The 24,985-nt window shown below is 37.3% G+C and overlaps 2 protein-coding genes across 5 annotated transcripts in view; both read left to right on the top strand.

Annotated features, from left to right (window-relative positions):
* The window catches only part of LOC306845897 (3',5'-cyclic-AMP phosphodiesterase 4C-like), a 43,105-nt gene extending 31,700 nt beyond the window's left edge, over positions 1-11,405 (top strand). For all 4 annotated transcript variants that reach the window (XM_079378902.1, XM_079378904.1, XM_079378903.1 and 1 more), the window contains 13 exons: positions 835-871; positions 1,897-1,970; positions 2,052-2,101; positions 2,219-2,331; positions 5,738-5,831; positions 6,414-6,586; positions 6,716-6,814; positions 6,903-7,067; positions 7,153-7,252; positions 7,338-7,492; positions 7,607-7,729; positions 7,842-8,024; positions 8,974-11,405. In XM_079378902.1, coding sequence (XP_079235028.1) covers positions 835-871; positions 1,897-1,970; positions 2,052-2,101; positions 2,219-2,331; positions 5,738-5,831; positions 6,414-6,586; positions 6,716-6,814; positions 6,903-7,067; positions 7,153-7,252; positions 7,338-7,492; positions 7,607-7,729; positions 7,842-8,024; positions 8,974-9,465 — 1,858 coding nt within the window. In that variant the 3' untranslated portion in view covers positions 9,466-11,405. The remainder of the gene's footprint in view (positions 1-834; positions 872-1,896; positions 1,971-2,051; positions 2,102-2,218; positions 2,332-5,737; positions 5,832-6,413; positions 6,587-6,715; positions 6,815-6,902; positions 7,068-7,152; positions 7,253-7,337; positions 7,493-7,606; positions 7,730-7,841; positions 8,025-8,973) is intronic.
* Positions 11,406-12,252: 847 nt separating this feature from the next.
* LOC306845904 (ras-related protein Rab-3A-like) lies at positions 12,253-24,345 on the top strand. The gene is made up of 5 exons (XM_079378914.1): positions 12,253-12,325; positions 16,644-16,871; positions 16,997-17,115; positions 22,073-22,197; positions 22,318-24,345. The coding sequence occupies exons 2-5, from the start codon at positions 16,644-16,646 to the stop codon at positions 22,506-22,508; spliced, it is 663 nt and encodes a 220-aa protein (XP_079235040.1). The 5' UTR covers positions 12,253-12,325; the 3' UTR covers positions 22,509-24,345.
* Positions 24,346-24,985: the final 640 nt, after the last annotated feature.

The raw sequence follows: 24,985 nt of genomic DNA, 5'->3' as shown, positions 1-24,985 counted from the left end.
TTTTCCAGCCTGCGTCAAAGCTAGTCGCTCAAATTGAAACACCTTAAGGCTGGTTTACACCACCCCGATAAACATCAACAGGGTGAACACAACCACCTACAACTGCTGTTTGTTGGGTTGATGTGAACTAGTGTGCTTAATCGCAGGTCACCAACTCTTGCTTGTCTTTTCAAAGGGAAGAGAGTTTGAAGCACTGGGAAGTCAACTGGCTAAATCGGTGAGAAGATATAGAAGAATATTGACCTGCTCTTAAAAGGGCTGTCCCCCATTACAGAATCCAGGCTGGTTCTCTCCCCTAGACCAGTCTAATCTCAGAGCTTCCCCTGTTTACTTTTCACCACCATACGCGTTACGCATGCCACCAGAGAGGCTTTGGAATATAAGAATAAAGACGCAATTTCCAGTGTGTTCCCTAGTTCAGCTTCTCTCCCGCTGCTCCTAAAATACACATGCATGCATGACACACCCTATCCAAGCCCATCTGTGTTCTTATTATGTGTTTCCATAAGCTTTTAATGTAGGATATCTAATATCCCATTGGAGAATCTGAGGTACCTTCCTTATGCTGAGCTGTATTTCTTTATTTCCATCCAAACTGCATGTTAATCAAAAGCGTATTACCGACCGCTTGCTCTTTTGAATAATGATGTGCTGTAACCTGAAGCCAACCACATCCTTAAGTCTCCACACTTAAACTCTTAGTCATTCTTTTTCACTGATCCTTAAGTAATTTTATGTGCCTCCTTTTATTAGTGGGAGATTAAAGAGCTGTCTTTTCCAATATGCAATTTTTGTGTTTGATTTGTGATTTGTTAATGTGTTTTTCTCTTACAGACATGGAGAAGACATGATAGTTACACCATTTGCACAGGTTAGTATTAAAGTGGGCCTTGAAAATGAAAGCTTGCGCAGTTGATCTGACATTAATGGGCATTTATGGACTTTGCATCATGTGGTTTCTCTGTTGAGGAACATGGTAATTTGACTTTGCTCTCGCTATATTTTAAAGAGAGATTAATCTCCTAATATTTAGAAGTGTATTTTTTTGTGTAAGTGGAGTGTGCTGCCTTTGGCATTGGCGGGAACAGCCCTTCCGCTCTTATGCAGCTTGCTTTACATGGGATTTGCGTCACCACTGTACTCGGTTTACAAAACAGGCTAGGAATCCAATACCGCGTTTGTCGATATGGATGCTGACAGATGATAAATCTGCATGGCTTTGGAAATCAGATACCCTTCATGTCCTTTTGAAACTCCAAAAGAGCTGCAGAATTTCACGCTTTACGCATATCTTTCGTTTTCTAGGTCACCTCTCTATGTAACATTTATTCTCTCAAAAATCGTTTTATTAAGCTGTGTTTTATCTTGTTTTCAAGTAATAATACCTAAACATTGAAAAAATAACATGAATGTATTTGAGAAGCAAAATGGCATATGTTAAGAATTTCAAATAGTTTCTTGCCGTTTAAGTTTACTGTAAGACATGATTGTGTGAAATGTAGGTTTAAAATAATTTATAAAATTATATATATTTTAAAAATTAAATATATCTTATTTGTTAATAACATTTAAGTTTTTCATATAAATACATTTTATTATAAAAGAAAAAATATAATTAATGTAAAATAATACAATATTATAAATTGTTTACTAAATATTATATATTTAATTATATAAAACAATAAAAATTCTATAAAATAACAGGGTAAGAAGACGTTCTTATTTTTTTTAAGGATTTCAATATTTTGTTAGACAATAATACAATCAAAAACACAATACAGGATTTTTTGCAATACTGAAATATTAAGCTGTAAGAGAGTTGGAGTTGCTTCAAAAAGAAAGAAAGGACTAAGGATGTGTTCTTGGCACGGACCTACATTATTGTTCTTCTTATAGGTCCTTGCCAGCTTGAGGACTGTGCGGAGCAACTTTGCTGTTTTGACCCATCAGCAAGACCGTGTCCCGAGCAAGTAAGGCCCAATAAACAGTGTAATGTCTATTCAAATGCTTTTAAAGTCATGCTTGATCTCCACTGACACAAATCTCCACAGGAGGTCCACTGGAAACAACCCACCATCCATGTGCAAGACAAGCCTTCCTGGTTAGACAACCAACTCTTGTAGAAATGGATAACAATCCAAAGTTTATTTTTAATACATATGATGATGAACACATTTCTGTTGTCATGAATATAACAATGCTATGCTGTATTTGGCAGAGGAGCCGTTTCAGAAGTTGGCAGTGGAGACTCTGGATGAGCTGGACTGGTGTCTCGAACAGCTCGAGACTCTCAAGACACGTCACTCAGTCAGTGAGATGGCATCTAACAAGGTAGATCTTCCAAAATAAAAGGTGATTCATTACTGACAGGCCTCGAATATCCCAACTGTCACCCAGGGACTTGCCCTAAGTGCTAATAACCATCTAACACAATACATCAACACTTGCTGATAACAGCACCCAAATACTCAACATGCCTCCGTATGAATTACACATGCGTCAGATGTCTATTTTAGATGGGAATGGGATTCATGCATGTTCTGAATCGCTCCCATCCCCCGTCTGCATCATGTGCTGAAAAAAATGAATGAGAGAGTGGAGTCATGGATGAATCTGCTTCCCCCACCCCGTCTATCTCCAGACTCATTCCTGCTGGGGATTTCACAGCCTGTGTGACGTGTGATTAGCCCACCCACGCAGCGACCACGTGCACCGCAGATACATGCTCTCACACACACACGCACATATGAACACATGTTTGAGTGTTTTCATTCTTGCTAGCATCACTAATGTTATCTGCTGCACGGTCAGGAATCACCCTGCACTGGTTGAGGTGAAAAATAAGAAAACTGAGCATGCAAAAACCTTACATTTAGGTTAAAATAAAAGTACTGCATTTTGTAGACATTAATTTTTTTGTCGTCAAATTTGCTGGGCCATATTTTCATACAAGTTTGGATAAGATTCAAGATTCAAGAGTTTTATTTGTCACATACACAATTATACAGAGTATAACCAGCAGTGAAATGTAGGTCAGGTCCGCTCCAAGGACAATGCAATTATAAAGTATACAAATATTAAGAGAAGAAAAGTAGAATAAAATAAAATAAAATAAAAAGATAGATAAAAAATATAAACATAAATGTGCAGGTCAGTATGTTGTTGACTTAAATAGTACTAAGAGGAATGTGCAAAATAATGTGCAAAAAAGTTGTACAGGGAATATAATAGCAGCAATATGAGGTAGAGAAAAATTATGAATAGCTTATTGATATGGTGATATTTACATGGAGTCAAGTGATGTTATGACACAGAGTTAGAGTTTAGGAGCCTGATGGCCTGGGGGAAGAAGCTCCTCCTAAGTCTCTCAGTTTTTGCCATCAGGCTACGGAAGCGCTTTCCAGATGGAAGCAAAGTGAATAGACGGTTACCAGGGTGATTTGAGTCCTTGATGATTTTGACAGCTCTATTTTTGCAGCGTTTGAGGTAGATGTCCTGCAGAGAGGGGAGAGCAGACCCTGAGATGCGCTCAGCTAAGCGCACAACTCTCTGTAGTGCTTTGCAGTCCTGATTGGAGCTGTTTCCATACCACACTGAGATGCACTGAGTCAGTACACTTTCTATGGTCCCTGAATAGAAAGTTTTCAGGATTGCTGGTGAGACCCTGAATTTCCTCAGCTGTCGCAGATGGTACAGTCTTTGCCTGGCTTTCTTAACCTGTGTTTGGATGTGTGTAGTCCAAGTCAGGTTCTCGGAGATGTTTACACCGAGGTACTTGAAGATGAAACAATTCTTGAAACAATCTAAATAGCTACATATTTAGAGACGACTTTAGTATACCGATGATGGTGGATCATCCAGTATATTAATAAATGAAAATAAATGGAAACATTTGCTAATTTAGTTTTTAAAGCACATTGAAAATCATAAAAGGAGCAAGGTGACACCAGGGGCAAGAAAAAGATTTATGCAAATTTTGTCAAATATAAATTATTTTTTAAGTTGTCATTAATGTAAAATAATCAAATATTCTGTGTACATTTTGTCCTGATTAGTTAGTTATGATAAATAACGGATGCAAGGATAATTGAAAAGCACTACCTTGCAAGCGTATGCTGTCAGAGTTCCTAATGTTTTTGAAAGAAGTATCTTATGCCAACCAAGGCTGCACTTATTTGTTTAAAAATACAGTACTTAAAGGTAAAATCGTGAGATATTATTACAATTTAAAGTAACATTTTATTTATATATTTAAAGAAATTTATATATTTAAAGGAATTCATTCCTGTGACAGCAAAGCTGAATTTTCAGCAGCCAGTCGTCAGTGTCACTATTATGATCAGAAATCATTCTAATGAATAATTTGATTTGGTGCTCAAGAAACATTTCTTATTGTTAACAATGTTGAAAACAGTCCTGCTGTTTAATACAAAAACATGATACTAGAACAATGTTTTTTAACATACAAATCAAAATCAAAAACTAAACAAATTTGATGTGGATCAAAATTTCTCACATATGACGCATTAGTGTGATATAAAACATTCAGAATATATAAAACTGCTTGTTTTCCCTGCTCTTCTCTGTCAGAGTGAGCATCTATTTATTTCCCTCGCTCATTACAATGGAAAACACATCCACACACATGCGTACAAAGCATGAAGCGGCTCTTGAAGCTTTCATCTTCAAACCAAGTGCACATGGTGCAGCCCCAGCCCACTGTATCCACCCCATCCAGCCCCTGCATGTGCCCTGGAGCCGCGAGCCAATCTCACGCCTCCCCCTGACCCAGCCTCTGTGACAAAACCCGGCCGATTGGCCAGCATGCGGCAGCGAGTGGGGAGCTACCTGCCGGGAGAGAGAAAGAGAGGGGGCTGCTGGGAGGAGCCTGATCTCTCTGTTTACACATGAATCAGGCAGAGTAGGAGAGCAGAGCATGCAGCAGCGATGCAGACCCGCTCCAGCCAGCGGCACACGCTCTCAGCCTGCCACAGGTGCAGCCCATGGCAGCTGGAGCTCCCGGTGCTGGGCTGAGCTCTGCAGTGCCGCCACATTCGGTTTGGACCGCTAGAGTGCTGTTGAAGCATCCAGTTTGGGCGATCTGGAACGTGTCTGTAGCATGTGCACCGGCTGGACGGAGCTTCTGTTTTGTTACAGCTTCATTTGGTGCTGAGATGCCAGACGTCAGTTACTTGCTCTCTGTGTCATGGATGTATGTTCAGGTAAGGCTCGTGTTGTGATTCTTCTCTTGGGAGAAGCCTTTGCATTGTTTTTATCTGAAGTTGAGAGGGATGCTCTTGTTGACACTCTATAAATCACAGATGGTGCAGCGTGTTGCTGTGAGGATGTCAGTTTGGGTGTGTTAGGGTGTACAGTACTACTACAGTACTACTGTACATTTTGCTGTCTCAGTTGGAAGTGTTTCAGTCTGAAACCTTGTGTATGATTACATAATAGCACTACACAGATGAAAGGCACTCCTCCTTCTTGGTCCAGCCCCTCATCTTGGTGGCAGCTGAATGAAGGCCTGCTGCCACTCTTTAATGCAGTTATATTCAGATATGAGTATGTCATGTGATGGTTTGCAGCACACATTTGTAGAATAAAAATGTTTTGATTCAGGCGTTTTATGGAAAGGCTCTAACAAATTGTATGGATTTATTAAAATGAGATACTGTGGATTGGAGATGTTGAATCACAAAGCGAATGTGTTTTGTTCTTGTGTCCTGTTCTGCAGTTCAAAAGGATGCTGAATCGAGAACTAACCCAGCTGTCAGAGACTAGCAAGTCAGGAAACCAGGTTTCAGAGTTCATCTCCAGCACCTTCTTAGGTAATACCAACTATATTGTACTTTCTCTAATTTAATACAAGTGTTTTAATTTCAAATGATATTATTAGAACAACACAAAATATAATTCATCAATCTAAATTATTAGTGTTATTTTAGTATTCTTTATATTATTATGGTATTTATTAATATTTTGAATCAGCTTGCATTTTTATATTTTCAGTTGTTTCAAATTTAGTATAATTTTTAGTGATTTTATGGGCTTTTGTCATTTGTGTTTTTTATTTTTATATTTAATGTAATATTTTTATTTATTTATTTTTTCTTCATTTGTTGTTGACTTTGTTGACTTTATCTAATTTTTTAGACTTTTAAAGTTTCCCGTATAATTGTGTATTTGTATTTTATTTCATTTCAGCTTTATTTTGCTCAAACTGGCAGGACATTTTGACTTAACATCGTCACTGTTACAAATTTACATAATAACGTTTGTTTGTTTTGACTCCTAAAACTTTCCATTTATTTCCAAGTTTAAACTGCTTTTTTTTCCCGCCAGGTTTTCAATGTGTATTTAATGAGATGTCTGTCATTGCATGTAGCTATAAAAATTAACTTGTGTTGCAGAGAAGCAACATGATATGGAGATTATGTCCCCCCCATCCAAGGAGAAGGAGAAGAAAAAGTGGCCCATGTCTCAGATCAGTGGAGTGAAGAAACCCACACATAGCTCCAGTGTCGCAGCTTCCAGCATCCCACGCTTTGGCATCAGCACTGACCAGGAAGATCTGCTGGCCAAGGTGAGCTCTCATGGCCAGTAAAACACCCTATCAGCAAACTAAAATCACCATGGTGAACAAGGACCTTATCTGCAGTAATTATAACAAAGTCCAATGCTGTTTTAAACTGCATCCAACTCCCTTTTGCAGGAGTTAGAGGACTTTGACAAATGGGGTGTGGATTTTTTCAAAATATCTGAGTATTCTGGCAACCGACCCCTAACGGTAGCGATGTACACAATCTTCCAGGTATAAATCGTGGAATAAAAAACAAATTCTCATGTAGTTTCGGGTCAAAGCATTACAATAACAAATGTCTTGAACCTCTATTCCACAGGAAAGGGACTTGTTGAAATCCTTCAAAATCCCTGTAGACACATTCATTACCTACATGATGGCATTGGAGGAGAACTACCACTCAGATGTAGCGTACCATAATAGCATCCACGCAGCTGACGTGGTCCAGTCCACCAATGTCCTGCTGTCCACCCCTGCCCTGGAGGTTTGTCTCAGTCAACTCCCTTTTCATCATCTGTTCATTAGTCTCTGAAGCAAGATGTTTCATATTTGGAATTCTGTTTTGCTAGGCTGTATTCACCGACCTTGAGATCTTGGCCGCAATGTTTGCCAGTGCAATACATGACGTGGACCACCCTGGAGTGTCCAACCAGTTCCTCGTTAACACAAGTGAGTGGCCACGGCGGAGCAGCAGCAGCTTGTCATTGTGGTCGCACACTGTGTTGTTGACTAAGAACGTAATACTTTTCTCCAGACTCAGAGTTGGCTCTCATGTACAACGATTCCTCTGTTCTGGAGAACCACCACCTGGCTGTTGGCTTCAAACTGCTGCAGGAAGAAAACTGTGACATTTTCCAGAACCTGACCAAGAAACAGAGGCAGTCGCTGCGCAAAATGGTCATTGACATGGTGAGGAAATGGAGGCAATGACGAATCTGTGAGGCAATGATGAAGAGCTCCAAGACAGAGAACTACAACCAACACGTGGTTTTATTTATTTACCGTGTATTTGCCTCTTTACAGGTCCTAGCCACTGATATGTCAAAGCATATGAACCTGTTAGCGGATCTCAAGACCATGGTAGAGACCAAGAAAGTGACGAATCTGGGCGTGCTGCTGTTAGACAACTACTCTGATCGTATTCAGGTATTCTTTGAGCTTCTGTGGAGCAAAGCCATGTTTATATTGTTAGAAATTCATTTTTTCTTCATAAGTAAAAGGTTTATAGTTAAAAATGTGTGGTTAATCAAATGCGTAGGTTCTTCAGAACATGGTGCATTGTGCTGACCTGAGCAACCCAACAAAGCCCCTGGAGCTGTACCGTCAGTGGACAGATCGCATCATGGTGGAGTTTTTTACTCAGGGGGACCGAGAGAGAGATAAGGGTATGGAGATCAGCCCCATGTGTGACAAACACAATGCTTCCATTGAGAAATCACAGGTGAGTGAGGGAAAATGCTAAATTATATGCCACAAACTGACCTTGAGGACTTTGGGCCTCATTCCATCATCTAGAATATAGTTTTATAATATAATATAATATAATATAATAAATGAGTGTTATAAATGAACAAAAACTAAAAGCTGAAATAAAATAGAAATATTAGATTAAAAAAGTTAAACGTAAAAAACCTAAACATCAATTAGAAAAGTTTGCAACTCACTAAATCAATTTAAGTTGAAGTACTAAAGCTATTAAAATGATATATAATTAAATATATATAATTTAAAATTAAAACTGAAATAACAATATATTCAAGCAAATGTTAACAAATAAAACTAATAAAAATGACAAAAGCATAAGAAAATTCCTAAAACTAAAACAAAAATATAATTCTAAATAATAATACATATAATAGTATATAATTAATACTAAAATAACTCTGATTTCAGACTGCCACTCTGGAGCACCATATTAAAAAAATATATGCATGTACTCATATATACAGCATACACAAATAGAGTAATATTATATAGTGATAACACATTTTACAAAACTGTATGTATGTGTGTGTATATATATATATATATATATATATATATATATATATATAAATAATTTCTATTTCTAATCATTTCTAATAATTAATAATCATATACAGATAAAATTGGATAAAAATGATAGATATTGATATTATATAATAATGTAAAATTTGTATTATAAAAATACAGTAATTATATTATTATTATATAAAATACAACAACAATAATAATAATTTATCATTATGTGAGAATTTTTAAAACATATATATGCACAGACATACTATTTATTTTAACTATATTAAGAGGCTCACATAAGTAACACTTGTACACAATTATTAGTGTTTAAATCCACTGTTGTAGAATGACAATACAAACTCATATTAACTTCTCCATTCTCTGTCCATCAGGTGGGCTTTATTGACTACATCGTGCACCCGCTATGGGAGACCTGGGCGGATCTGGTTCATCCTGATGCCCAGGAGATTCTCGACACGCTGGAGGACAACCGTGAGTGGTACCAAAGCATGATCCCCCACAGTCCCACCTCCACCCCTGAGGACAAGGGCGGAGTGGTCGGGATGGGAGCGATGGGTGGAGGCATTGCCTCAGCGGGGGAGAAATTTCAGTTCGAACTGACCTTAGAGGAGGAAGGGGAGTCTGACATCGAAAGTCCCGTGGACGAAGAGTACACTTCCGCCACACAGGATTCCTCCAGGACAGATCCAGAAGGCAAACATCCGTCTTCGGCTCCCCGCACACAGGAAGCCAACCTGACCACTCGCTCCCCCGGATGCAGGACAATGTCTTTTAAGATGGGCGAGCCACCAGACAGTGAAGATGAAGATAGAGAACTTGACCAAGAAGGGAAAAGCGTGTCTTGCCTGCGTCTGGGAACATAACACTAGTGCACTTTTTCAATGTGTTCTTTTTTCTTCTTTCGTACCTCTTCCTCACCACCTCCCTATCCCTCTCCATCCCATTCTTAGCTTCCTCGGGTGGAGGCGACGCAGTGCAGGAGAGCAAAGGAGAGGTAGGAAAGCTTCCACAGGACGTTTTTATACAGTAGTCACCTTGCACTGGAGAAAGCTCCTACTTTATGGACTGCCAAAGCGTGAAGCTTTCTTAAAAAGTTCTCGGTCTCGTGACTTCGGGATGCCGTTCGGCTTCACCGTCAAGCGTAAAACTGCCTGTGTGTTATGGACTGAGAGGAAACGTCCTCAAGTGTCTTCCTGTGACATCCCAGGTTTAAAGTTAACGAACAAGTGGAGCTGTCCGAACATATTGATCGATAAACAGGACACTTTTTATGTGAGATGTATGTGCACTAAAATGGTTTTAAAAAGATACACTGTTGACTTAAAGCTGGTCTATTAATAGGTGAACAGAACAACCTAACCTTAACACAACAGAACATCTCAGGATTCAAAGAAACGATTGCTTTCATGTAGCAAACAGCTTGAGGGTACCCACATAGTGACCGCTGTCTTCCTTGGATCACTATAAAATCTGTAGACTGAAGTCGAGCCATGATTGTGATCTTTTCTATTAGTATGTGACGCCACCTATTGCTTAACAGTGGAACTGGAGCCACGTTTATAGGATTTTTACCACTCCAGCCGAACGCAGTGGCTCTGTATTGTTGTTCCTTTGCACAGATTATACTCATCTGACCGTTTTAATTTAAAAAAACCCTCACCTTTATTTGTAGGAATGCTGATTTAATTTAAGGCATTCGCATGGTTTACATATACTTCTCGTTTATTTTTCTATTCTGCTCCATCCAAAGCATGAGTGTAAGCATTATTACATTGTACGTCACAGTTTTAAAACGGCTTGCTTCTGATATTCTGGGTAGCACTTTAGAAGATATCTTTGTCATTGCCAAACGTAGCTCCATCAGTAAGGGCTGGAGTCATTCTTTAATGTACAGAAGACTAGGATTTGCCGTGATCTGCAGGGTAACCAGAATGTGTACGCACCCTGTATGTAAGTTGGTCTCTGGAAGGCTTGGCTAGCTTGGAAACCCACATTAGCTGTAGAGGAAGTGATCGGTGTCCTTAAACCACATGTGTACTTTCTCTCTCTTTCTGTGCTGGTCACACTGAAAAATATGAGGTATCTTAAGATCTTTACAAATGTATGATGTCTCAATAAAAGTTCTAATACGAGAGCTGTGCGCTACAAGATAACACATAAAGCCAAAGTTCATTTTCTGTGCCAGCCCTTTTGTGTTCTTTGGTGATTGATCAGTGTTCTGCTCTTCACAGGGACATAGCCAATGACAGTACAAGTGCCAAGCAAGCATGATCCATGCTGTACTGTAATTTCCATTTTGCCACTGGCTAATTTCCATCAATGACATCTACTGCTGTCAGTAACATACTGATTTGAGCATTAATTTTCTTTTATTTCGTTATTCAAAACTGTTGATTTGTCAAGCTGAAATTTTATTTAAGAGTATTCATGATTAATAAGTCTTTCTGCTCATTGTAAGTCAGATTATTTGTGTCCTTTTTATACCATGGTATGAATTTTAATATTGGATACAGTGAATCTTTGTATGTAAGTGGATTACAGTAAACGAGGCTTTTAATTATTGGCTGTATGATCATCTTAATGTCAGTTTGTGCTCTTTATAGCAATGTTTCATGTGGTGAGAGAAATGCTCAGTGGCCATGCAAAGTTTCGACAGACTGTATCCACACGGCACAGCTCTGTTTGGTCTTTTTCTGTCGCAGATCTGACAATCCCAACAGTACTGTTTATCACTACAACGCTGTTACTAATGTTGCTGTGATCGTTTCCTGTTCCCAACACCAATAAATGAAGAAATATTAGTAAGCTGGACTCATTTGTGTTATATCGAAACTTATTCCACAATATAGCCTATATTAAAAAATGCTTTGGTAAATTATAAGATTAAAAAAAATGGAATTGGGCAAAGAGTTGAAATGATATAAATCATAATTATGCCATATAAAGTTGAATTTATTATATAAAAAGTTAAATTAATGGCAATAAAAATAAGGTATAAAAGGTCAAAATTATGGATTGAAAAGTTAAAATGATGGCAAAAAAACCGACATTAAAAATTTATATTCATAATCATAATTTTGACATTATGATTGTCACAATCATAATTAGTACAGTATGTCATTATTTTGACTTTATGTTCAACTTTGTTATTTATGGCTTATAATTTCCTCATAATATGACTTATAATAACTAATCAAAGTTTTTTCCATTTTGTTTTACTTTATTCCATAATTATGATTGAGTCATGATTTTAGCTGCGATTTTAATCTCATAAAGATAACTTTTCATATTAGTATGTATGACTTATTAATAGACTTATAGATCATAATTTCTCATGTCATATCTTATAATTATGACTTTTTAACTCAAAATTATAACTTTTCATAGTTTTATTGAAATTCTGAAATGTAAGAAATTATGACTTGAAATTATGAAAAGGGCCTCCACAGCATTAAGTTAAAATAGCCTACCTCAAACACACACACACACACACACACACACACACACACACAAAACTCGAAAATGTTCTTGTTGCTTCATGCATCATTCTAGAGGACCGCTAAGTCGCTAAGGTGACCGATCGAACGTGTAATTGGCTCATCCACATGTCAGTCATTATTTAGCCCCGCCCCCAGCTGGCTCCCATCGAGTGACGAAAGCAAGAGCGCAGGTGCACAGGCTGGGAACTACATCCAAACCACACCAAATAAACCTCCTGTTAAGGTAAGCTGAGCTTTGTCTGGCAACATCTTGCCGCTTCACCTTGTATTCATTTCTAAATAACAAAGAAGTCGCATAGAAATGTCAGGAAATCAATGGTTTAGATTTAAAAACAGCGTAACCTTCATTTGACATCGCTAACTGTGATGGATCAAATACAGCCTCTGCCGTATAATCCATCTCTGCATGCTGCAAACTAACATGTCAACTGGCTTTTGACACTCAGCACATTGTCGCTGGCAGTTATGATGAATACTGTCTGTTTGATCGCTGGGATGTTAGTCACGCACTGACCCGAATAAAAATGGAAATCAGTCCGTGTGTTAAGCGGATAGATGCTAACCAGAGCTCAGCTGACTAAACCACTATCAGCCATACAGCAGTCTCGCTCTCACAGGCTGACATTCATTTGAAACGTCTCGATTGGACGATTAGCTCGTGAATGTAGCAGCACTTCTCATACGCAAAGGTTTCTTGCTCTAATCGTGTGGGCCAAGCCTGAGCCATATGCTTGAATTAAGCCTCGATGTGTGTCTGGCTGCTCAGGTGGCCTGACTAATAACAGACTGAACAGAGCAGGAATTAACATTCAGGGCTTGGTTTTTCTCTGTATGGGAAAGGGAAAACCCCCCTTGGTCTTCCATGATAAAATGGGAATATTAGAATAATCTTCCCCTAATATTGTTGGTGTGCTAAGGTCCTGAGCTAAACAGGGTTTAGCCGGCACAAAACCTTTAAAATCCCTGGCTACACGGGCTGCCTGGCTCAATCCATAAGGATACAGGGAAAGTGCAGGTTACACCCTCTATTCACTTTGAGTGTGTGTTCAGCAAACAGGCTGTGAATAAGAAAACATATTTGTTTCAACACATTGCCAGGAACCGTTTCTGACACCACTGTCTGTTGAACATTGTACTGTATCAAAATAATCAGCCTTGTAGGCTACTGTAGTTATTGTATGTCAGTTTTCTTATCTGATTGCTTCTGCAGCGAATGTCTGGACTATAGTCACTCATGACATGATTCAGTTCATCGGAAAAGACTCATTATACTACAGTTATTTGTTACAAAAAGTTTCATTTAATGTGCAGTATGCAGATGAATTTGGCTGTTATTGGTCTCTGTGTTCACTAAAATAGCTTGTTTTCATAAATTGTCTGTCATTGCAAAATCACCAGGTTTTTTATTTTTAATTTACTTGGTTTATACATCGCAACTGTTTAAATTATTTTCCTTTTAATGAATTATGTTTGTTACATCTGTTATCCACGTGAAGAACAAAGGCTATTTCCCAAATCTCTATTATTCCTTGCTGAGATACCAGAGATAATCGTCCCAAAAGTTAGTGATATTTGAACTTATAATGCATTTATAAAAAGAAAAAAAAAACTGCAGAAATAAGAGTTTCCAGTTTCAAACCTGATTTTTCACACTATACTTAGCTGGGTACCCTCTAAAAAGATTTCGGACCGAGACTTGAACCCTTCCCATTATTAATTTACTGTCAAAATGCAAAATTGAGCCATCTTCATAATTACATTTTTTCTTCAATTATAAGTCCAAGGAGCAAGAATGTGCAAAACAGCATATGTACAGTACGTGTAACCTGAAATATAGTGTATATATAGATCAGTTTTTGACAAATCATCTTCCTTGGCTTCATGTGATAGTAAAGTGTCCACTGAATGCCCACTTCAGAATCTTGGTGAAAGTTGTAGGTCATATTAGGTCAAATACAATAAATTTTGGCATAATACTGTTTTTGCCTTCTATATAGTATGGAAGTAGGCATATTCAGCCTGTTGGAAACTTTTTCCTTCTTCAAAGCAGAGACCAGGAGACTTTGGGATAAGTTACTCTTTATTGAGAACTCGCTGTAGTCGCTGTAGTCATCCAAGTCTGACTCAAACAGTATACCTTGTAGTTTATATACATTTTGAGGGGGAGGGATACAGAGGTGGAGACAATCTAAACAAAGCATGCAAATACAGTACAGGAATCGGCCCATTACCAGAATTTTCCTAGCCCTGACATCATCAGCATAACAGTGTGATTCAAATGCATAGGTGCTAATCCAATCAGCCTAGAGACAAAAGGTTAATGTCAGACACCTGGATTGCTTGACTTCATCATCTATGCCTCAAATGCTAAATTCAGTCTACTAAACCTTCTCAGTTTATATACTATTGTATTGGAACCTAAATTAAACATTTCATAAATTTGTAATACAACAAGCCGCAGTGTAAGTACATTAACTCATTTACATTTGAAATACTAATATATAGAGATAATCACTTAAAGTTAAAAATGGAAAATTAAAAACGGTCAAGCAACCTCAATTGGTCATGTAGACCACCATCAGGGTGTGATGAAGGCCTGCTTGGGCTGATACGCGTTGGTTTTTTCAATATGTAGCTCTGTCTAATAAATGTTTTTGTACTTCGCTTGCTGTGTAGTGATGTTACGTTCGTGAACGAATCGTTCTTTTTGAACGAATCTTTTAGGTGAACGAATCATTCTCGTTCACGTAATCCATTGACTCATATTTCTCGTTCACTGAAATTCCTCCCTCCACCGCAGCGCGCCGCTATTGCGCACATGCGTAGCTCTGGACCGTTTCATCTGTCAAAGAATGACTAAACCTCGAGCCAATAGCCTTCGAGTATGATACGAGGACGGAGCATGTGATTTGTTGAATCTAGTGAACGAATATAGAGTTGCTTTGAGTTTGAAAGAGTCAAATGAACTGTTACATACATACATCTCGTCTCATTATTACGTTCGTCGTTCGAACAACTGGTTCTTTGTTTAATTTTTTTATATTATTGTTTTATTTTTTTTATTTATTTTTCTATTTATCATTTTGTTTTATTTATTTATATTATTGTTGTTTTATGTTTGAACAGTTACATACTTTTAAATAAAAAAATATTTCATTATGTTAGTCATGTCATGCACTTTTGTTTGTTTAAAAACTGTGAAACATAAAAAAATATGGCAGTATTGATTATTTGCGTCACGTCATCCCATCTCATTTGCGTCACGTGACTCACGTCAGCAAATAGCATTTCAGCTCGGGTTTAGAAGGGGCATGTAATTGGTTGGATCGAACGAACGAATATAATAGCATCATTGACCGAGATGGCTCTGTTTTGAGTCTGAACGAGAGAGAGATCTCCCGTTCGTGAACGAATTGAACGAACTGGTAGCTATACCCAGTTCGTTGACCGGGTAGGTCGGCCATTCTGTCAATCTAGTTCATCAATCAGCAGAAAGCGGATGCAAAGCACAGGTATCCGTACTGTGCACGCTTGTTTATATTCATATTTTACATACAGAATAACTCCTCGTTTAACATAATCTCAGATTTGAACGTGTAAATCTCTGCCTAAACAATTAAATGTTAACTAGCCTAGTGTGCAAACAAATAAAAAAACACTTGTGCATTGGTCATCCGAAAAGAGTGTAATTTAAAAGATAAAAAGAGTAATGACTTTGATCACTTATTTAGACTTATTTTATTCATTTAATGAGAAGGGCACACTTTTTAATGAAGCCAAATCGGTTTTTATTTTGTTACAAGTAAATACGTTAGTTGAACAACACATTTTGCCGCACATGCTGACGTATTTGTGTAATATGGAAAAATGGTCACTGAACGAATCTGAACGAATCATTTTGGTGAACGAACGAAAAATGAACGAGTCTCTGGAAAGAATCAAAATTTCCACCACTATTGCTGTGTAAGTGCCTGGATGTGGATTTTTTGTTTTACAATGGAATCTACTTTTTGTTGTTGTTTTTGACATTTTGTTTCCACTCTGGAGCACTCATAGTCTCGCTTGTGATCACTTGACGCGCCCCTGGTCTAGATCATTTTCTTCTTTGTGTAAAAAAAAAAAAAAAAAAAAAAATGTTGGCATGAAAAGAAAAAGCACCCTATCTATTTTCTAAATGCATGTTATAGATCTTATTATGAAGATGTCATCCATGCATGTTTAATTTTCAAAAAATGTTATGACCTTGTAATGTTTAATCAAAATATCATAACCGGACCTTCCAGTGAAAACGTCAGACTTCTCTTTGGTGACACATGCAGGACTTCTCCAGTCATTTAATCTGTTTAAATCCCGTCCCTGTAAGATCATGTTCACTTTTGCACTTTTGAGTGTAACGCCCACATCTTAAAACCCATTCAACAACCAGTGCAAGTCTTGCCCTACATTTTGCAATAATCCATTACGCTTGAATATACGTCACAATATAAAAGAAAAGATTTATTGCATTTCTATGAATCGCCTTCTTTTTTTTATTGTTGCAGATGGCCTCAGCAAATGATGCTCGGTATGGACAAAAAGAGTCTGCAGATCAGAACTTTGACTACATGTTTAAGATCCTGATCATTGGTAACAGCAGTGTCGGCAAAACCAGTTTCCTGTTCCGCTATGCTGATGACTCTTTCACACCTGCTTTCGTCAGCACTGTCGGCATAGACTTCAAAGTGAAGACCATCTACCGGAACGACAAGAGGATAAAGCTCCAAATATGGGTGAGGAGTTGCTTATCGTTTTCATTTTTTCTTTCCGCTAGAGTCTTGAGTTTTGTGTTCGAGTAAGGAGTGTTTTATTGAAAGAACCAACAAGACATTTTCACTCCAACTTGTGTATATTTCAGGACACTGCTGGGCAGGAGAGGTACAGGACAATCACCACAGCATACTATCGTGGAGCAATGGGCTTCATTCTGATGTATGACATCACCAACGAGGATTCCTTTAATGCCGTTCAGGACTGGTACGAGAGTGCTTATTTTTGTCTGTGGTTCATAAAATTGACACATTTGCAAAGATGCGATCTAGCTTCTGTCAAAACACAGACTGTCCTGAGAGCATGCGCTATATTTACCAACAACCAGGTGCGATGTGATATGATTCCAGCAACAAGTAATTTGTCCACACTAAACATGAAATTGCTACACAACATGACACAATCACATCGGTCAAAAATAAATATCGGTACAAAATGAAACTTATATTTTAAAAACCCTATATTTTAAATGCATTTTATTGAGCTTATTGTAAACAATGCAATGAAAATGACAAATAAATTAGTACTTAAACCCACCCCTACACAAACAGCTGCAAGCTTGCATTCATCTGCCACCATTGTGCAATGCTCACATCTACAAATTCACAGAACAACCGATGGATATAGAGCCAAGTCTCCATCCTACTTTTTTTTTTTTTTTTTGATAATTAGTTGCGCTCGGATGTACATCAGTACGGAAGAAGAGATCTTTTGCTATATCCGTTTCATCCAGACTTGAATATGTTGCTGTGTGGAGTGGGATTTCGGACCAATACAGGGCTCCAAACTGCGACTAAAATGGTCGCATTTGCGACCAAAAATATTAATTTGCGAGTGAAGTTTTTGCTGAGGTCGCCACTGGCGACTATATATAATTTGCATGAAAGGACTTTTTTCCCGATTGTTTTGCGCTCACATCTTTTGTTATGTTCACGTATTAAACATAAGACGATGCGCATCAAAGTTTTACTGAAAAGAGTTTCAAACAGTCCTCGTCTCTGCCGCACACAGTCTGCTGAACGCAGTGAGAGAGACCTGAAAGGGCCTGTTTACACCTGGTCACTTCATGCATTTTCTCTGATCGGATATCTATATGATTTGTTAAAACGTTTCCCCATTTACACTTGGCCACATAAATGTGTCTTCGCAAAACTGATATAAATCCGTTCTTCAATTCCCGCTTCATATGCAAATATAACGGAGTTCACGTCAATGATAGCAATGGATAATTTTATTAATTATCAGCTAATTTCAGTATCAAGAGAGCGCGTGGCATCAGCACTGGAAAGATAGGCTAGTCTCGCTACTTTTAATGAAGAAGATTGTGTGTTGAGCGTCTGCGGCTTACTTTCAGGTTCATTCAGTTTGCGCGTCGCTTGCTGAAGAATATTCCGCTACTCATCTGCGGTGATGCTTGTTGCATTGCGCTGTCATATCTGACTATAACATGCCATATAGCCTATAAAACGATCTCACACGTCTATTACTTTAATATTATGGGAGGAGTAAAATTACCATATGTGGTTTCAACAACCAGATGCATTTACACTTGTCCGGTCGATCTTCTTATCGAGATCTTAGTCTATATGCTGTGTTCTGTTAATGCATGGACTTCCTGTTATTTGAAGCGCACTTGCCATCCAGTAATCGCAAAAAGCTTTGTGCTGTCTTACTTTTTAATAAACAAAGTATCAGCTTTAAAATGCTAGGAAATTCAAATGATGCGGTTTGGGTGCTCTTTAATGCGGACCACAAGCGCACACTTTGGGTAATATAAACACCAGTACCCCGCGTCCACACGGTCCGTGTATGCGTCCGGATCGCGCGAGCGGAGAGTATCGCACTTAATGCTCAGGCGCGATCTCTTTAGCACCTCAGTTAAAGCAGCAAGTGAACCCATTATATATTTCGATTTACTACTATAGTATGAAATGAACATGATCAAAAGGTAGGCAATAAGAAAGCCTATAGTACAACTTACTGAAATGTTTTATGTAAAAGCTCATTGTTTCAAACTGAGGAAATGTATAAAGCTTGTAAACATTGCATTGTAATACATTTACCTCAGAATAACCACTCAGTGTCCATAAACTCATCAGTCAGCTAGAAAAATAACTATAAAGAGGAGCGTTTTGCTATATTCATGCGCTGTTGCATATTAATATTTTTACTTATTGTGTTGTACATGATTCAACTCCTCCTATAAAATTGCATTTTACTAATGAAGAAAAACAGACTGAATGTGTGAAAGACGTGACAACATTTATAGGATGCATTGCACTCAGTTGCCAAGTGATGCTTATGGTCCATGATATTGGTACAGATTCTGTGTAACGAACAATTCTTTGTGACTGTACATTTCAAGTTGTAAAAGACATTTAATTCACACTTTAAGTGAACCTTAGTTCCCTGGTCGACCTGATCATCTACAAGATGGATTAAAATGCTGATAAAGCCTAGAAAAGATAAGACATAAACACATGACAAAATGATTGAAATGTTAAAATAGGGGGGAAAAATAAAATGATAATAATAAAATAAACCACTTTTATTCTGTGGCACCTAAAAAAATAATTTGGCGCCTAAGTTTTTCTTTTATAGGAGCCAATGGCTCCTTACTCGATTTTTTTGTCTGGAGCCCTGCAATAGGTTTTCAGGATGGACGGGGCTAACTGGCATAGTGTCACAGAAATAAAACCAATCAAAAATAAACTGCTACTGCTGCCACTTTCAGTGGTTACAGCTGGTTAGGATAAAAAATCTTTACATGGAAGTGAATCTTTTTTTTCTTTTTTGTGCGTGTGTGTGCGTGCGTGTGTATAATATGTGACCCTGGACCACAAAACCAGTCATAAGTAGCACGGGTATATTTGTAGTAATAGCCAAAAATACATTGTATGGGTCAAAGTTACAGATTTTTCTTTTATGCCAAAAATCATTAGGATATAAAGTAAAGATCACGTTCCATGAAGATATTTTGTAAATTATACCATAAATATATCAAAACCTAATTTTGTATTAGTAACATGCATTGCTACGAACTATATTTGGACAACTTTACAGGCAATTTTCTCAATATTTAGATTTCTTTCCAGATTTTCAAATACTTGTATCTCGGCCAAATATTGTCCGATCCTAACAAACCATACATCAATGGAAAGCTTTTTTATTCAGCTTTCAGAAGACGTATCTATCTTAATTATGATAATCTATATCTATCTTAATTATATTATATATATGTTATATTAAACGATTAATCAATTGATCAATATCTACTATAAAAGTTTTTGTTTACATAATATAGGTACATCTCAAAAAAGTAGAATATCATGAAAAACTGCTTTTTTTTTTTGTAACTTATTTCAAAAAGTGAAACTTTCATATATATATATATATATATATATATATATATATATATATATATATATATATATATTTTAGATTAATTGCATGTAAAGTGAAACATTTCAAAAGTTTTTGATGATTTTGATGATTAGAGTTTACAGGTCATGAAAGTCAAAATCCAGTATCTCAATATTAGAATATTTCCTAAGATCAATCAAAAAAAGAATTTGCAAAGCAGAAAAGTTCAAGTACTTTAAAGTATGTTCATTTATGCACTCAATACTTTGTCAGGGCTCCTTTAGCACAAACTCCAGCATCAGTGAGGAATGCCATGGAAGCGATCAGCCTGTGGTTCTAGCTCGTCTGTATCGTTGGCTCGACTGTTTCTCATCTTTCTCTTGAAAATATCCCATAGATTCCATATGGGCTTCAGGTCAGGCATGTTGGCTGGCCAAACAAGCACAGTAATATCATGGTCAGCAAACCACTTGGAAGTGATTTTGGCACTGTGGGACTAAAGTCCTGCTGGAAAAGGAAATCAGCATCTCCATAAAGCTTGTCAGCAGATGGAAGAATAAAGTGCTCCAAAATCTCCTGGTAGACGGCTGCATTGACTCTGGACTTGATAAAACACAATGGACCAACACCAGCAGATGACATGACAGCCCAAATCATCACTGACTTCAGATACTTCACACTGGACTTCAAGCAGCTTGGATTCTGTGCCTCTCCACTCTTCCTCCAGACACTGATTTCCAAATAAAATGCAAAATTTAAATTTATCTGAAAAGAGGACTTTGGACCACTGAGCAACAGTCCAGTTCTTTTTCTCCTTAGTTCAAGTTCATTTTATTTGTATAGCACATATACAACAGCCAACAGGCTGACCAAAGTGCTTCACAGATAATACCACATACACAGAAAAACAGATCAGACAAAATTTAATATAACCCGATAAAAATAAAAATAAAAGCCCAGGTAAGATGCTTCTGACGTTGTTTCTGTTTCAGAAGTGGCTTGGTAGCCCTTTTCCTGAAGACATCTGAGCTTGGTGACTCTTGATGCACTGACTCCAGCTTCAGTCCACTCCTTGTGAAACTCTCCCAAGTGTTTCAATCAGCTTTGCTCGACAGTATTCTCAAGCTTGCGGTCATCCCTGTTGCTTGTGCACCTTTTCCTACCCAATTTCTTCCTTCCAGTTAACTTTGCATTTAATATGCTTTCATACAGCACTCTGTAAACAGCCACACCTTTCAGTAATGACCCTCTGTGACTTACTCTCTTTGTGGAGGGTGTCAATGATTGTCTTCTGGATCATTGCCAAGTCAGCAGTCTTCCCCATTATTGTGGTTTCAAAGAACAAGAGATACCTGGAATTTATACTGTAGGGATGGTTGTTTAATGAAACTCGAATATAAATATTCTAATATATTGAGAGACTGGATTTTGACTTTCATGAGCTGTAAGCTCTAATCATCAAAATTAAAACAACAAAACTTTTAAAATGTCTTACTTTACATGTTATGAATGTAAAATATATATGAAAGTTTCACTTTTTGAAATAAGTTACAAAAAGTTTTTCACGATATTCAAATTTTTTGAGATGTACCTGTATATGTCTGTATACTGTGTATATTTATTATGTATAAATACAAACACATGCATGTGTATATTTATGAAAAATATTTAGTTTGTTAAATATATTTATATGTAATAGAAAATATAAGAATAGAAATATACATATGTAAATATTTCAAAAATCTAAAAGCATGTAGGCAGTTTAAATGCTTTTTCTTAATGACTCGTTTACTGCTTTTAGGTCCACACAGATTAAGACATATTCATGGGACAATGCTCAAGTGCTGCTGGTGGGAAATAAGTGTGACATGGAAGACGAGAGAGTGGTTGCTTCAGAGAGAGGAAGACAGCTGTCTGAACAGCTAGGTTGGTTTTCCTGAGCAGAATGATTTTCACTAGAATTCCCTTCATATGCACAATGTTTTCTCATAGTGCTTAGTTTAATTTGAATATAATAATGCCTTTTCCTTTATTTGACTGTCACAGGCTTTGAGTACTTTGAGGCCAGTGCCAAGGACAACATGAACGTGAAGCAGGCATTTGAGCGACTGGTGGACATAATCTGTGAGAGGATGGCAGATAACCCGGAGTCGGCGGATCCATCCATCACGGGAAACAGACAGGGCCCTCAGCTCAGTGAGCAGCCGGAGCGCTCCCACAAAGACTGTGCTTGCTAAGGGTCGCTCTCAACCTCTCCACCATTCCCAGCAGATTGAACAATGGACGCTCTAGGAAAGAAGGCTTTGGTAAGAGAAGAGCTGATGGGATGCAGCTGAGAACCTGTCCTCTATCTGTCCCTTTTGTGAGATTTACATGCATTTTTGGTTCTCTTATATTGATGTGGGTAACCAGTGCTCCTCTCATCTGTTAAGAATTTGAATAGTTTAATATCTTTTTGACTTTGGGGTCAAATTAATTCCAACGTGAAATTGGGTGAATCACTACTTCTTTTTTTTTTTGTACACTGTCTGCTAAAACATTCTTCTAAATGTTGTTAAATGTTCATGAGCATTTCTTAGGTATGTTTTTGAATTCATCAAGTTCATATTCTCACAAATATACTTAATACATTGCCAGGAGATATTTTATTATTTCCTAAACAGAAAAATATACATTTGGGACCAGATTGTTGTGGGGAAACCATCAGCATAAAGGCTCATCCCAAGATGGAACGTTTGAATGAATCCTGAGCTTGAATTGTTCATAAGTACTGTTTCGCTCTTAATTTTGAAATTAAAGAGTGAAAACGAAATGCACACAAATTAATTTGCTCCCTATTATTTTTTAAATAACAGCAGGTGTATTTTGTAAAACACATTATATAAGCAAAAATGATAAATGTGTGATTAATAGATAAAATAATTATGATGTGCGTAATTGCTTCTTGTTTTATAATATGAAGGAATTAATGAATTTAAGTGCATTTTCAGTTACATGTTCTGCTTTTACTCTGGTTCCTTCATACAGGTGGTCTCAAACTCCTCATTTTACTATAAAGAAAGTGTGTGCATGTTAGTTTGTCATCGTAGTATATTGCAGATGTTTAGTTTTTCCAAGCATAGATGAGGATTACTGCTGTTCTGTGGGCTGAAAACAATAAAAGCTTTAATGAAAAGAGAAACTAAATCAAAGAATAGCAGCCAATGGGTTTCTGGACATGAAGACTGTATTTTGAAAAGACTGTAATAAAATGCATTGTGATTTGCTTGAAGTTCTCATTTAGGCATTGGAAACATACTATATGCACCACTCATTGATCACTAGAGTATTAACATATGTTAATGCACACAATAATGTTAATTTTGTTGTAATTAGGTATGTTTATTTATTGCTTATTTATTTGCGTTCTGCGTTAGATTAAGAGGGCTACTGCTATACTTATAGAACAGGCTTGGACATCTGAAATGTCTCGTTTTTATAAATCACAGAGTTTTAAACACAAAAGGCAGTGAATGTTTGGAAACATCGTGTCTGTAGACGTACGTGTTGATTTCCCCTATGCAATTCAGAAGTTTTGTTATACCGAATAGTCACTGGATATGCAGAGATACTGTTTATAAGGTAATCGACGATTTATACCCTTCATTTAAAACCTTTTTTACAGGCCAACAAATAGCAAACCACTGGGATTTCCTTTTTTATACAGAGAAATTTGACACATTAGTATGCTTTATATGCAGAGTAATCACTGTTAAAGTACAAGCAAAAAAACAGAGTTTTGGTTTTGATACTCTTGTAGTTTTTTCTTGTTGTTGGCAGTTTGAGTATTGTTTGTTTTGTAATTGTACAATAGCTCTTCAGTTGCTGCACTATGACAAAAGGCATTATCAAATTTACAAATAGGTTTTTAAGTGATGTACATCATGCTGCGTTTCAGCCTGGGAGATAATGGTACGAATAAACCACTGTATTAGCAACTGATATAAGCAGGACACTCAGTGTCATGAGCTTTACGAGAATCAAGTGATCACTTGCATCTGTTCATTGAATTCAATAAAAAGCTATGTTTGAAATCTTTTGTGACTTATTGCTGTCATTGTTGACCACCTTCTATTGTCTTGACAAAGAGGGGCCTCAAAAAGTTGAGCTCCACTGGCCTACAGGGAGCTGCAAGACTGGATGTAATGCTTGGGTTGCTAGTTTATATTAAAGCTTTATTATGTTGTAAGAAACAATGAAGAGTTTGATGCATACTCTGCGTGATTATTTATTTATTATCTGATGGCGGCTGAATGACAAGTACAGATGCTAAATAAAGAGAGTCTGGGGAATTGAAATCATCCACATGTTAAACGTACTGTATAAATGATCTACTTTCACATCCTCATCGCATAATCTAAACATTTTCTCAAGGAAATCAAGATCTGCACAGATTTATGGATGGACGTTGTAGTGAAGACCTGCAGTTACGAATGCTCTGTATTACATTACAACAGTAATTTGTAAAATATGTCTGCGTTTGGTTCGTGCTTTCAGATGTTTACGGATAATCCTGCTGATGTCTATGGCAATTGTGATGGAGGGATGGTGGTATCCTCGACTATGGATTTTTTGCAATTTAACAGGAGTTTGGTTGAAGTTTCTTGTGGGCAGAATGACTCCTCAATCTGTACAGAGGGGTATTCTTCTGTCGTAGATCATGTATTTTACCAGG

This window comes from Barbus barbus, assembly GCF_936440315.1.
Source record: "Barbus barbus genome assembly, chromosome: 26".
Lineage (NCBI taxonomy): Eukaryota > Metazoa > Chordata > Actinopteri > Cypriniformes > Cyprinidae > Barbus > Barbus barbus.
Note: the sequence above shows the minus strand (reverse complement) of the source record. Positions and strands in the feature narration are given on the sequence as shown.

Coding starts and splice junctions, on each gene's coding strand:
- LOC306845904 (XM_079378914.1), top strand. CDS start 16,644: ATGGCCTCAGCAAATGATGCTCGGTATGGACAAAAAGAGTCTGCAGAT. Junction 16,872..16,996: donor GGATAAAGCTCCAAATATGG/GTGAGGAGTTGC, acceptor TGTATATTTCAG/GACACTGCTGGGCAGGAGAG. Junction 22,198..22,317: donor ACAGCTGTCTGAACAGCTAG/GTTGGTTTTCCT, acceptor TGACTGTCACAG/GCTTTGAGTACTTTGAGGCC.